A 15515-nucleotide genomic window follows, 5' to 3' on the forward strand; every position below is an offset into this window, starting at 1 on the left:
ATGGAGAAGTAAGAAACAATCGGTTTTTGCTCATTCTAGTGCTTAGGTAGAGTATAGGGCAATGACTCATGGAGTGTCTGAACTACTCTAGTTGAAGACTTTATTGACCGAGATAGGCATCCAAGTAGATACTCTAATAAGACTTTATTGTGACAATCAAGCAACAATATATATTGCTCAGAATCCTGTTCACATGATCGTACAAAGCATATTGAGGTGGACAGACACTTTATTAGAGAAAGAATTTCTAGCATAGAGATTTGCCTTCCATTTGTAAGACCAACTAGTTGATTGCCTCACTAAAGGAGTTCACCATCCAAAGTTTGTTAAGAACCTTGTCAAGTTGGGCATGATTGACATTAGACCTGTTCATGGGCCGCGTGTCCCGACAGACTGGCCCGGCCCGGCCTGACTCCCGGACGGGCTTGAACAGGATTTTTGGCCCGCGGGCTTAACCTCGGGCCAAAAAGCCCGGCCCGACCTATAGTTAAACCTAAGTAAACCCGGCCCGACCTATAGTTAAACCTAAGTAAAAACCCTATGTGATGTCCATTTGAATAAATTTTTTGATTTGAGAAGGTTGTTGATTCACTTGTAGGCCCATTGTTCATTTAAATAGGGGAAAAAAACATCTGAATTAAAATAGATAATGTCTATTTGAATAAGGAAAAATTTGATTTTCTTTTATTAGGTCAGGCTTCGGGCTCGGGCTCGGGCTCGAGCTTCAGGCTTTTTATCAGGGCCGGGCTGGGGCCCAAGTTCTAGGCCCGTTGGTCGGGCCGGGCTCGGGCTCAGGCCTATTATTTTTCTGTTAATGAACACTAAAAGCCCGGCCCGGCCCATGAACAGGTCTAATTGACATATATGTTCAGCTTGAGGGGGAGTATTGATAATGCTTGGGCAAGGGTGTTTTAGTCTTTTCATCATCTTTTTGTATTTGGGCGCCCAAGTAAGGGATTTCTTATAATTTTTCTTCAAAGTATAAATAGTAAGTTTGAGAGTGTGAATATACACACCTCTCATTCAAAACCTTCTTCTTCTTCTTCTACAAACCCTAGATCAACAACTCATGCTAAAATGTTTGTTTAAAAATTTAGTTCAATAGTTAATTTAAGACTTCACTAATCATAATAATAGTTAATATGTCCTCACAATTCAAGATGGAGATGATTTTTGAGAATATTTTTTTGATAAATAGTAGAAGATTTATTAAAGATCAATAAAAGGAGTTAGGGTCTGCTGACCACAACACATTTCTGGCCATGTTCATCCAGCGGCACATTGGGAACATCTCTTGTACTTCATATCACCGATATTCCCGATGTGCGGGATTAGTGTGGTCAGCAGATCTGGACTCCAACAAAAGAGTTACACAGCGAAGGCTTCCCACAGAGGCACGAGATGCAGCTTCAAAAAACAAAACAAAATAAAATGATTTTTGAGAACCTAAAAGTGAAGGAATTTTGATATACATTGGTCATATTTGGTTTTTAAGGATACTCACTTTTCATGATGATAATTAGATATTCCTATCAATGTCTATTTAAGCTTTTTTCTATTGTATATAAATAAATTCCATATTGTTTCCTAATGTTTCTCTAGTTTCCTCAGATTTTCTGGATACCTAAGCAAAATTTATGTAATCCCTTATTTGCACATGGTGAAATGCCTAAACAAGACTGAAACTTTGAACCATGGTATACTGTAGTGGCTGGAAAGAAGGCTCCCTTACATTTATCTAACTTGACTCTTCCACTAGGAGACTTATAGGATTGTTTTGTGCTTTTGTTTAACCTTCTTTCTTCCACTGTTATATTGCTTTACTAATTCTACCTTCCTTTAGGGCAGCTTCTATCTAGACTGTGGTCTATATTTTCATTTTCTTAACCTAGTTGTGATGGCTCAGTTGTTTTCGTTCTGCAAATTTCATTGTTTGGTAGGTGCTAGTGGTCCAGGAAAAGAGTGGCAAATTCCGAGGAACAGGTGTTTGGAAGTTTCCTACTGGAGTTGTTGATGAGGTCTGTTCTCTGAAATTTGTGATTTCATCTTTCTTTAAAGAATATGACAAAACACATATTTTATCTTTCACCTTTAAATGAATACTTTTATGATAGGGTGAAGATATTTGTAAGGGGGCAGTAAGGGAAGTCAAAGAAGAGACAGGAGTAAGTGATAAGCATACAATACATGGTTTTGAGCGAACCTTTTAGTCCAGCAAAAAAAGTGAACTTTCTAGTATGCATTATTTTCAATATATTAAAGACAGTATGGATGATCTTACTGTGAGTTTTGGTTTTTATTGTAACAGATTGATGCAGAATTTGTTGAAGTACTAGCATTCAGGTAGAAAATCATCTCTCTTGCTCTCTCTCTCTCTCCCCCTCACACACACACACATTAAACAAAAAAGGGTGTCATTAATTAGGTGTATTCAACAACTTTTACATGGTAAGTTGGTAACATGATTCAGCCCCCATCTTGGGATTCTTTAACTATTGTCCTTCCATTATTGAATTAGAGTATTGATGTCCTCTTGAACCTTAATGCTGTGTTTCAGGAACAATCTTTCTTTCAATTTGTCTTCCATTAAGTTGGGGTAATAATTTTATTAGGGGTGATCAGGAGCCAGGCCAGATTGCTTGCACAGGTTTGGCTCGGGCCTGTTGAATTCACCTTTTTTTGTTCTCACGTTCAAAATCACATGGTTCACAACTTATCTTCTCTGGACAGGCCAGGATGGTTATGATGGGCAGAATATAGTGTTCTAACTCTTAATGGGGATGTAAATGAAAAACATAAGATATAACATGCCATTTTTTGATATGTGAGCAAAAACAACATTAATATAAATGTGTGAAGATGAGCAATAATCTTTTTACAAAATAGACAAGAAAGCTTTACAGTATAGTATCCTCTACACCCAAAATAGTACGCCACCAAATTACAAAATCCACTCTCTTTGAATAGCAAAAATCTTTAAGAATCAAGGTCGAATCCATCTGACTAATGCTGGCATCTTCCCAAACTTGAGTAAGATCTTTCTCTTTATCATAAAAAAAATTTGGTGAATAAGACAAACAGGATATAGAGAGGATAGTTTCTAGTGGTGAAGAAATAAAGGGGGCGGGGGGAGAAGAGAGAGTTAGAACTTAGAAAAGGAAATAATGTTTGGAGGGATGCTGGGGTGGGATTTGATGATTATCAGGTAAGGGTAGGGGTGGGTGATTTTTGAAGTGGAGGTGGGGGTGGGAGAGATGATAGAAGAAAACAGGAGGTTTACAATAGCAATGAAGTAACAAGTAAAAACTGGAGGATGGGGTAATAGGAAGGGTGGTAGGTAGGGGTGGGGGAATTTGCACTTGGTTTTGAAGGAAAAATAGGAGGAAGTGAGAGTTGGATGTGCAAATAAGAGTGGTAAAATGAAGCGGAGGGTGTCCTAGAGATGTGAATTATTATGCTGAATAGAAGTCATCCAAGGAACTATGGAATTTAGTTGCGGCATGCTATTTTTGGGAGACATTGATGGCATAACATTAATTGATGAAACTAGAGACTGATTAAATGCAAAATTGGATCTATGGACAAGTGCCCTAGAAACAAGAGGTTTTACAATAAGCAGGATTAAAGCAGAATATATGCTGATATGCAAAGTAAATTTAACAATAATAGGACTGGAAATTATGGCACCTTTAGGATTGGAGATCAAAAGGTATCTAAATATGACCTCTTTTATTACCTTTATTTAGCAATCCATAACAAGGGAGAGATTGCATAGGATGTTGTCCATAAAATTAGAGTAGGAGAATACCACTTAGACCAAAAGAAAACTTTTGTAAAATGGTTAAGCAAGCAATTTGATTGAAGTGGTAACTATAAGGGTGGAACATTGGGTAAAAACTTTGAAATTGTTTGTAGATTTTAAAGCCAGAAGACTTCTTCAGATCATGGGGAACAATTGCAAACATTGCTTCTAGAAGACCTATTGTAACTGAATTCTGGTCCCTCCGGATGCTGGGTGGAAGAAACTAAAGTTTGATGGTAGCTGTTTGGGAAACCCTGGCCCATTGGGTATTGGTAGGGGAATAAGGGAAGAGAATGGAAATATCATTGCCATGTTCTCAGGCCCTATTCAGCATGGCGATGTGGTGAATTCAGAACTGAAGGTAGCAGTATGGTGTTGAGAAAGCTAAAGAGTTGGGGATTAACAAGTTGATTATTGAAGGGGACTCAAAAGTAGTTGTAAACTGGCTGAAAAAAAGGGGAAGGAGCAATCTGGAGGCTAAGAAATGAGCTCAGGCACTTTAAGCAGGCTTCTGAAGACATGGAAATTCAAATTAGATGGATTAGGAGATCAGCTAATAGCATGGCTGATGGTCTAGCTAAGCAAGGAGTTCAAAGACAATCTATGTTCTGGTCTATGTTATAGTTAGTGGGGTTTCCTTTGGGTCCTTTAGGGCTTGTTGTAATTAATGAACTTCTTTGTTGGGTTAAGCTTGGGACTGTATTGTATTAGTGGGCTTTCTGTGGACTTTTTGTCTACCCACAACTTCTTGTTGTACACATCCTTTTAATTTCTGTGTTGCTGAAAAAAAAAATGTATGGAGTTAGGTGTTTCATAATCAAGAAACATTTTAGTTGGATGAGTGGGAAGACTAGAAATGTCAGGATTAGAAATGAACTTATTTGAAGGAACCTAGGAATAGCTCTAATAGGTGATAAAATGAGGGTAAGTAGACTATGATGGTTTGGTTATGTGCAAAGAAGATCAGCTATAGCACTAGTGAGCAATGTTTTCAACCCACCGTTGACCTAGCTGGTCTAACTGTCCAAAGTCCAAACTGTCACTCAGCCATGATTCTGGGTTCAGTTCTCTTAAAACTTGACATTCGGTCAAAAACCGTTCACCTGTTCAAAAACCACCTGACCCAGGTGGTTTAACTGTTGATCTGTTTGACCTGGTGATTGGGTCACGGCGCGGGATGCACACTAAAAGTGAATGCAAGCTTCCGAAGGCCATAACTTTGCACTTGGATGTCCAGTTGGGGTGATCTGTTTTTTTTTTTTTTTGGATAACTTTTTGAGCCCTGTTATTTTTGTAAAAAAAACCCTTTTTTGGCCTCAAATTACAATTTTTAATTTTTTAAATTAAAAACTGAATTAAAAATATAAATTAAATATTAAATAATACATATACTATATGTAGAATATAATTATGCATTATTTATTGATAAAATGTGTTTATATACATATATACATATGAATATGCTTATATATATAGAGATGATGTGGCATGGTCTGACCTGTTCAACTTGAAGACTGGTGACCCACAACCTGGAGGCAAAAATGTTTTGGCCTCCGGGTCGGTTTTTAAAGCATTGCTAGTGAGGTGAAGTGATCTATAAAAAGTTGAGGGGTCTAGAACTAGGGGAAGACCAAAAAGGACGTGTTGAATTAGTGAGAAATGATTTAAGAGCCCATAATAAAATGGACATGGCACTGAACATAGCAGAATGGTGGAACAGGATTCATGTAACTGATTCCATATGGTTGGGATAAGGCTTAGTTTAGTTGAGTTGTGTTATTTTTGGGAGACAGTTGCTATCGGTTTGATGTTATTGACAGGGAATTCTATGTTTAGTATCTTCTCAGATTATAATAGGGGTTCTTGGACACGGGAGGAATGGTTGTTTTCTCTCTCTTCTCCCTTGGTGAGTTTTAGGAATGGTTGTTTTTTCTCTCTCCTCTCTTGGTGAATTTTTATCACCTGGCTTTGTATTTTCTTCTTTTTCTTTTAATAAAATTTTCCTTTATTATCAAAAAAATGTGAAGATACATTTCCTTCCATATATGCACTAGAAAATGGCACTTGGAATCGTAACCCACAGCTAGCCTGTCTAGATCCAAAATCCACTGCTGGCCATGATAAGCAGACCTCTCTACTGAATGGTGAGAAAACCAGGAGAAAACAACCAGGAATAATAAGAGTTTCAAAGTGGGGCTGCCATGGATACTGGAGAAACAGATGATATGCCGATTCCTCCAAGTTCTTGCACATGAAACTTTGATTAGGAATGACAAGACCTCCATTGTTAAGTGGTCTATCATAAGAAGCTCATAAAAAAGGAGCTACATGAAAGCCTCTATTGCAGGTGGAACCTGCTTGCCCCAAGCACAGTCTGCATTTATAGAATTAATTATGCTTATTGCTAGCCACATAGAAAGAGTGGACCTACAAATTTCCATCAGGATTTCTCCTTCCATCAAGGAAAATGTAAGAGCTTGATCATTCTTCTGAATCAGAACCGCACATTCATTAATTTCCCTACTTTGTTGAGTTTCAATAAACAGCATAGGTGTCCTTAACTGTGTTGCCCACCTGGGCGGAAACGTGGTATAGTCTTGTACATAGTTTGCACAATTCACTAAAGGCACTCCAATTATCTTCTTAAATATGGATTTTTATGACATCCTCCACTTAGAATTCCATGGAGAGCTAGAAATCATAAGGACCTTCTTAGACTCTAAGAGCTGACAGACCTAGAATACCAACCAAATGGAGCTTCCCCATTCTTGGGTACAATGACTCTTGTCCGTCAGGTTGCTGCCTGTTGTTAGAATCTCCACAGACACTTACCCAGATCAATTATTTGTTATGTCCATATTTCTAAAACTCAACCCATCATAATAACATAAGCAATCCAGGGCTCTTCAGCATGGATATTTGGTTGGGAGCCAAAAAGGGCCTCATTAGTTGTCATGCTGACCTCTGTTCTTGAGTTAAATTTCATCTCCAAATCACTTGCCACATTCCTACAATAAGCCCTTGTTTTGTGGAAATTTTTAGGCCCCATTTGCTTTTCAGGAAGTTACCTGGGTAAATGCACTTACCAGGGTAAGTATTTCCTGGGAAATCTTAACCGGGTAAGTGCATTTACCCATGTTATTTTATTTCCCAGGTAAATAAGAAAATGACCATTTTTTCCATAAAATGCCATTATTAAAAGGGGCAATTTTGTCCTGTCCAAGTGTTGGCAACTATGCCCCCAGGTGGGAAAGTTATCCACCCACCTTGGAGACCCAGGTAAGTGATACCCAGAGAAAATAAATTTTCCGCGGACCCCACATAAATCTGAAAAAATAACATGGTATCTTGGTCAATGGGAACCAAAATCCCATTGACCAACGTTTCCCCCTCTCAAAATCCAAAAAAAGAATGGGCCCTTATATTGAAAATTTGTAACTTTGAGTGGCTACTATTTTCTGCAGAGATCACCAATGAAAAGTGACACACAAGGCTAACACACTGGTGGATTAAAAACTTGGCCAATGTAGAGGGTTACCTACATGATGGATGGTTAGAGTCTGCCACATCATTCCTCCATGTGGAAAAAATAGGGCAGGCCATGTAGGGAAAGCTTCTTACCTGACCCAATTAATCAACTTTTTTTTTTCCCTTCATATAATGAATAATGACTTGTTTGGTGTGATGGCAAAATCTTTGACTGACAAGTATGAGGATGCAGGTTCAAGTTTTAGTAGAGCACCCACCTTATGCTAAAAATGCCAGTGATTAAGTCTTTTATCAATGTGATCACTCCCAAGATCCCATATAGCTGGGGCCGGCATCAGGTGACGACCTTTATATTACCAGGCCTAGATCTTTGAAGTCAGCACTTGGCTAGTCCTATATCTGGGCCTAGGCTGAGACAGGTCTTTGACAAAAAATATAGGCCTTAGCTCTGAATTTCTCAACTGGCGGTTATTATCATCCTTGGTTCTCTCTCTCTCTCCCTCTCTCTCTATCTCTCTCTCTCTCAGACACACACATGGTCAAACATCAATGGCTATGAATTATAAAACAAGCCTTCCTGTATATATAGAAAATAGAAAAATAATAGAAAAATAAACACCATAGAAAAGATGTTTGTTTACAATTTTACATGCTTTACTGAATTTGATAAGTTTGGTCCAAATGTACAGGTTGGAGGAAAAAAACAGAAGAAAGCAATGAAATATTATCCACGATAAAAGTATTATGTTCAAATAATAATAATGCTTAAAATAAGGATTGTAAATAGATAAAGAAACGGAATAAACAAATTGAAGCTGTATAATGTATCAGTTTGAAATGCTACTTTGCAGGTAAAGATCTATATTGCACTCTGATGAATTTCAACTAGGATCAGTTACATCACATTCATAATTATTGGAAGAACATCCAGAAAAATGTCTACTGCCGGGATGGTTGAAACCGCCTCCTGAATATGCACTACATATTGATGTTTTAGCTGCCATGTATTGGCACTAATTACTAATGATGCATGTAATGACAATCATGTAAAAGGATGTTTCCTTTGGTTTTAGTATAGAAGCATGTCATCTGGAAGTTTACTGGTTATCCATTTAATGTGTTTTTCCTAGTCTCTGTTTCAGTCATGAGGCCTTCTCAGACTCTTTTTTTGTACTTAATAGGCAAAGCCACAAGTCATTTTTTGAGAAGTCAGATTTATTCTTCCTGTGCATGTTGCGTCCTCTCTCCTTTGAGATTCAGAAGCAAGATTTAGAGATTGAGGCAGCCCAGGTAATTCCTGATTGATTGATAACAAAATATGAAGCTTCTTTCACAATTTTGAGAATAGGTTGGAAAGCATTCCACGTAAAGTAGCTTAGATGCTTTAACTTCACTGATCTATGCAACCATTGACTTGGTTTTCGTCTTTCATGTGTACTCTGTCTCACCTCTTTGAAATTATTCTTGTGGATTTTAGTTGTCTGACAAGACATAGTATGGTAACCTCTTGGCAAAAGAAAAGGAACAGTAACTAAAAATAGATGATGGATTTTAGAGTCGAAAGTGGAGAATGTGAAGTTGTTCTCTGCTGCTTAAGCAATATACAGTGCATGTATACTGGTCTCCATTGGATGGGCTCCGCATAGTATTTATTTTGTTGCTCAAAATTCAAACTAGGCATGGATGTCCTAGCTAATAGATGTTGTTCTTTAGACTGCTTGATTCTTTTCTATACTTACATGTAGAATAGTGCTGTACACAAATGTCTATATTAGGTCAAATGAAGAATAACTTCAACAATGCTTCAATGTTTTCCTTGTTTATTCAGAATCCTCAGGTTTTGTTTCTCTGTTTTTGCTTCAGTGGATGCCAATTGAAGAATATGCAGCTCAACCGTTTGTCCAACGTCACGAGCTCTTCAAGTACTTTTCTGACATTTGCCTAGCAAAGATAGATGGGGCGTATGCTGGGTTTGCCCCTATATCTACAACAACAAGTTTTTCTGCTAAACCTGGATACATGTACTTCAACACCCGGGACTTTAACCATCATCAGAAATCTGGTAACCATCCCTAGGAAATAATTTTTTCAAATGGCAAATACTATAGCATTCCTTATGTATCATTAAGTAATTTTTTATGAATGTAGCTTTTCATATTTCTTCATCTTATGCTTAAAAGAGAAAGTGTAATTGGTATTAAAGAAGATGGGTGATCTGGCTGAAAAACGAGATATAATGTGTTTGTTCATGCAAATAAAGCTAAACATGAACTCCGCACTTCACGAGATCAACTGACATGTAGATAGGAGTGTGACGAACTGGGCGACCATGTGGCAGTATGGCACCGAATCCAGAATTCAAAAGGAAAGAAGACAAAGAGTCCAAATTACAAGTGAGAGATTGAGATCAAATATCCAAGAGTTCTTTGATTGCCTATAAAAGTCGGTGGTGATGGCTGGTGAGGCAAGATAGAGCACCATCCTCGTCTCTCTCCTGTTTTCTTTACGCTCCATCTCTACTGTTAATAAGGCAATCTTTAAGAGGTTGGAAACAGGATGTCACTGGTGAAGTTCTTACTCCTTGTTGCTCTTTGGCTTTCAGTCTCCGGTGGCAGCTGTGGCGAGACTGGGGAAGTTTCCGGTGATGGTACCCCATCATCGAATGCATGCTTCGATTGCTCTACCTGTCCGTATCCATGCCATAACCTCTCTCCACCACCATCACCACTGCCTGAGTCAGGCTACCCATTATATGGAACTCCTCCACCGCCTGCTGAAGAAAATTGCCCACCACCACCACTGCCTGAGTCAGGCAACTCAATACATGTAACTCCTCCCCCACCGCCTGCTCAAGACAATTGCCCACCACCACCTGTTGCTCAGTGCTGCCAATATCCCCCTCCAAGGCCTTACCAGTATCTACCTTACAGCAACTATTCAGCTCCTTTGCCTTCTAACAGATTCATGAATTTTATCGTCTCTTATATCATCTTATTCTTCGTTGCTTCTCTTCTCTAGGTCTAAGGGATCAGTTTGTTTCAGTCTTTCAGGGTCGTATTTTTTTCTTTTACACTGTATCGCATGTCGTTTATTGAATGTAATAAGCCTTCTTTAAAAATAAATGAAATCTAAAATTTGAAGATAGGTTTATTCTTTATAGAGAACGATTTTTCGTTTGTCTATAAACTGACATCTGACTAATTCAGTGTTGGATTGAAAACTTGTGTCATCTCATAACTTAAATTTAAGGTTCAAAGTGTCAGTATCGCAAAGGGTGTGTATATAGAAAGGCAATTTTAAGCTGATTACTTGTGTTGAAGATTGAAGGTACAAAAGTATGTCTTATAAGAATATATATATACTATATATATTAAAAAAAGAGGCATTTTTGAGATACATATTAGTATGATGCTTAGCAATTGATATAACAAATTTATATGTATCATACAAATGCTTTAATTCTGGTGCATTGGTTGTACGCTTAAATTTAGATCTCAACCAATTAAAATCTGTTTATTTATTTTTTCTCATGGATATAGATTGTTTTTTTTCTAATAGATTAATACTATCAATGAGTTCAGCCAATATAAACTGATTTTCAATGTAAAATGATACCACTGAATGGGAGGAATTCTGAGTACCACGTGCCCACCCCTTGAAAATCCAATCCGATACATTGTATGTTGTATATTGGCTGTGTCAGTGTGTTTTAGGAACATGGAACTTATTATTATTTATGAGATATTATAGAAGATCCCAATTCCGCAGCAGCATGTTGCAATTTAGATAAAATTGATCTGAACGTTTGTCAAAATTTTGAATAGACCCGAGCCCAAAGTGTTGGTTGGGGATTTGATTCCAACAAACCAACTAACACACCAACGATGAGCCCAAATGCTAGCCCGATGTTAATAAGAATTTTCAGCTCAGGCACCTTGCTTCCATTGATGGTGGTAAAACAACCAAATTACAAAAACCTACCGCATGTATAGTCCTACCGTATTGTCCATGTATAATCCTACCGCATGCCTACTCTTGTAAAGCCAATTTAATAAAATTGCCAAGACACGACGACGAATCTTTTTGTTTTTCTTAGGGTAAAATATAAAAACCTCCCCTGAAATTTCTGACAATCATAAAAACCTCTCTTATAGTTTTATTTTAACAAAAACCTTCCTTAAAGTTTCTGACAATCATAAAAACCTCCTCTATAGTTTTATTTTAGCAAAAACCTTTCCTTTATTTTTGATAAAATTAACAAATGTCTTCTTTCTCTTAATGATCAAGATGGAAAACGTTTATTCAAAATGCCTATTTTACCCTTTCTCGAATACTATTCATCTTCTTCCCCGTTCAAACCCAGAAGCAGAGGTAGCTGCGAATCCGATCTCTTCCTCTTCTCTCATCTTACCTCTTGGCTTGTACTTGTTGATAATCATGGCGGACAGCGAAGTGATCAGACTGAACAAACTACAATCTACGACTAGTATACCAATGTCCTTAGGCTTCACAGAGGTATTGGAGAAGAGGTTTTCTAGAGTGCCAAGCATGACCTGCTCGGCTTCCTCCCTAGCGTTATCCATCGTCGGCCGTGGAGGAATGTAACACATCGCGTCAGCAACGTGCGTCTCCTCCCCGAGTCCGGAGCGCTCGAGGATCTCGCATTGGAACTTGAGCGAAGAAATCCCTAATGAGCCTTGAGTGTTCCATGAAATCCTTGAAGTTAACCCTCAGGGCTAAGGGGGGGAGGTAGCAGGAAAAGTCCATCAGATACACGGGGCGTGGTCGCCTCATGAAATAGATGGTAGCACCCAATATAAGCAGTGTAGAGCAAATGGCGACACTCACCAAATATGAGATAACTCAAGGATATCCTCTACGCTCAACTGCGACGCCTGGACCAAGGTCACAACCATCATCGGAACAAGAGATAAAGTGACAAGATATTTCATCAAGTAATGATACCCCAACTTCACATATTTAACGCTCACGCTTTGTATGAAATCAGCCAACCTCCGACTCTATCGGCTTGAATGCCGCTTCCTTCACCGGCACCACCATTTTTGGTGGCTTGAGCTCCGACTCATGGCGAATTGGTGACTGAGCCTAGTGGTTCTAAACACTAATTGAGCGGTGAAATCATTAAAATAAATGCATTTTTATGTAGGCAGCAAACCAAGCTTCAAAATAGCTTGCCGAAAAATTATTAAAAAACCAGTCTGAGAGAGATCTTTAGTTCTTTACCGAGTGAATACAAAATAAGGTACACAACACACACATAGATTTGGAAGCTTCTTTGAGGGTTTCTGTGCGTATCCTGGACTCCTCAGCTTATAATTTAGTCCAAGCTTCCAACCATCAAATTAATTGCGGACAAAGGAATAATTAATGCAAACACACAGTAGATCATTAAGATGGTAGAAAATAAGGAGAGAATGGCGGAAGGGGAGAGGTTTCGCATGGAGCACCGCCGCTGCTGAGAGTTGCAGTGGCGGTGGTAAAAAACAGGGGCGGTAGAAGGGGAAAATGTTAGAAGAAACTTTAGGAGAGGAGGTTTTTGTTAAAATGAAACTATAAGAAAGATTTTTATGATTATCAGAAACTTTAGGAGAGGATTTTGCATTTTACCTTTTTTTTTTTAACAAGAAAAATCAAAACTATGGGTGGCAGCTGGTTTACCATTTCTATTGGAAGAATATAAGTTTATAGAGAAAGACACAACTTATTAGATTATTAACTTCAAGTTGGAGTGGTATTCAGTTGTTTATATTTTGCTTGAGCAGATAATATATTGAATGCAATAAGTCACTAACCCTGTCGTTGTCAGGTTTTCTTTGGTTTAATCCACATGATCGGATAACCAACTCCATAACATATATATCATGTATGTGAAGGTGTCGTCATAATTGCCAAACCCAACAGAAACAGAGTAAGCAAAAAACTAATTTCCATGAATGTTGAGTAATCAGTAATTAATTAATGAATATAGGTACAATGTCATCACTGTGAATTCATATTAAACCTATGGGCATTTTGATAATTGGGCGGATCACTCTTCCTATATTATGTTATTAACCTTGGTACCCATCAACCAGAAGTTGAACAAGTAGCAAAGCGAGAGGGCGATCGAGTCGACATCGACTCATCCAGTCATCATCAATTCTTAGCGGAATCACTGCGGTGGATCGATCAGCGTTGCGGCGATCAACGATGGTTATCTTCCAAGGCAAATGGGTTAAGGTCAGTGTCTCTGCTTTTCTTTCTTTCTGATTCTTCTTCTGCTGGGTTTACTTCACCTAAACTTTAGAAAGCTTTCACAAATTACCCATGAATTTCTGTGATGCATCTTTAAAATTGCGCAGTGGAGTTGGTAGATTGGACTATTCGGTCTCAGGAAAGCCCGAGAGAGTTCAGTTTACTTCATCGTGTTGTGGGTTGTATTTTTCTTGAATTCGAACGGTGCTGATAATTTATCGAGTTGATCCTTTCTCACTGAAGGGAGATAGCCCTAATCCCCCAAACATCTTAAAAGATTGTTTGAGGTCTTAAACCTCACCTTCCAGGGTTTTGGAAAACTGGTTTTTCCCAATTTGAATGGTTCTTCCGTGTAAACCACACATTGCTCGTTTTTCTTATCCATTTGTTTTTTCTGTTACTCTGTGTTGTTATCTGCGATTTGCGAACATCAGCTTGGACAGAAGGGGACGGGGCCGGGTGCGAGAAGCTCACATGCCATCGTAGTGGTAGGGCAGAAGGCTTACGTTTTCGGTGGTGAGTTCACGCCTCGTGCCCCTGTTGACAACAAGCTTCATGTGTTCGACCTCCACGACCTCTCATGGTCCGTCGTTGATGCCACCGGAGACAGCCCCCCGCCACGGGTTGGTGTCACCATGGTCGCTGTTGGTGGGACCATCTATGTCTTCGGTGGTAGGGACAGTGACCACAAGGAGCTCAATGAGCTCTACTCCTTCGACACCTCCACCAGCGAGTGGACCCTACTCTCCAGCGGAGACACAGGACCTGATCACCGGAGCTACCACTCTATGACCGCCGACGATCGCCGGGTGTACGTTTTCGGCGGCTGCGGTGTTGCCGGACGACTAAACGATCTTTGGGCGTTTGACATCAACGATCGCAAGTGGATCAAATTCCCGGTACCTGGGGAGAACTGCCGGGCTCGAGGTGGTCCTGGTTTGGCGGTCTCCGGCGGGAAGATCTGGGTGGTTTATGGATTCTCGGGAGAGGAGCTCGATGACGTACACTGCTTTGACCCCATCAGTGAGCAGTGGACAGAGGTGGAGTCAACAGGTGAGAAACCATCACCTCGAAGCGTATTCTCAACGGTTTGGATCGGGCGATACATATTTGTTTACGGTGGTGAGGTGGATCCGAGCGACAAGGGCCACCTGGGAGCTGGCAAGTTCGCGTCCGAAGTCTACGCGTTGGACACGGAGACGCTAGTGTGGAGTCGATGGGAGGATGTGTCAGATTCCGAGGAGCATCCTGGGCCGCGCGGGTGGTGCGCATTCTCTGCCGGACGGCGAGATGGTTGCGAGGGATTATTGGTGTATGGCGGAAACTCGCCGAGCAACGACAGGCTTGATGGCATATTCTTCTTTACTCCTTACCTTGATGACGGGGATAAGAAGTGATGATGATGATGATGATGTGATGACGATGAATGAATAGTCGTAGAGTGTGTGGTTCTGTGGGTATTGATGTGGATGCAACTTGTGGGCGTGGGTTGAAAGTTGTCTAAGCAGGAAGCACGCTTTAAGGTGGTGGACATTGTATCAGAGACAAAAGGATGTGAACATATATCTATTCAAGTCCAAGATGGAATAATATGCAATTGAATGAGTGTGATTGTGGAATCTTCTGTTTGTTTTTTTGGCCTACTTTACTTCTTGGGACTCTTTCCATTAGATCCACGGTTATTTGGTTTCCATATAATAGATGATTTTTTTTTTAATTTTCATCAATAAATATTGTAATTTTTTAGAGAACCCATTAACACCTCCCCTCACTTCATTAAAAATAATAAAAAAAGAAAACTTCATTGATAATTTCTGAAACTACCATTGACTTATTGAACCTCCTTTCAAGACATTCTAATAAATGGCAAATTAAAAAAATGCAAAATTATTATGTAGTCATGTAGTGTGGTATTCACATATGTGTATTTTAATATATCCAAAATGTATTTAAATAATGACCGCTTCTA

The 15515-nt window shown here is 39.2% G+C and overlaps 2 protein-coding genes across 2 annotated transcripts in view; both read left to right on the forward strand.

Annotated features, from left to right (window-relative positions):
- The window catches only part of LOC104594251 (nudix hydrolase 2), a 36563-nt gene extending 26130 nt beyond the window's left edge, over nt 1-10433 (forward strand). Inside the window, exons 6-10 of the mRNA XM_010254469.2 lie at nt 1941-2018; nt 2115-2165; nt 2309-2343; nt 8473-8581; nt 9155-10433. Coding sequence (XP_010252771.1) covers nt 1941-2018; nt 2115-2165; nt 2309-2343; nt 8473-8581; nt 9155-9367 — 486 coding nt within the window. The 3' untranslated portion in view covers nt 9368-10433. The remainder of the gene's footprint in view (nt 1-1940; nt 2019-2114; nt 2166-2308; nt 2344-8472; nt 8582-9154) is intronic.
- Nucleotides 10434-13333: 2900 nt separating this feature from the next.
- LOC104594250 (Galactose oxidase/kelch repeat superfamily protein) lies at nt 13334-15165 on the forward strand. The gene is made up of 2 exons (XM_010254468.3): nt 13334-13531; nt 13981-15165. Exons 1-2 carry the CDS (start codon nt 13502-13504, stop codon nt 14941-14943), a joined length of 993 nt encoding a protein of 330 aa, XP_010252770.1. The 5' UTR covers nt 13334-13501; the 3' UTR covers nt 14944-15165.
- The last annotated feature ends 350 nt before the right edge of the window (nt 15166-15515 follow it).

This window comes from Nelumbo nucifera, chromosome 1 (genome assembly GCF_055504915.1).
Source record: "Nelumbo nucifera cultivar China Antique chromosome 1, China Antique-T2T, whole genome shotgun sequence".
Classification (NCBI taxonomy): domain Eukaryota; kingdom Viridiplantae; phylum Streptophyta; class Magnoliopsida; order Proteales; family Nelumbonaceae; genus Nelumbo; species Nelumbo nucifera.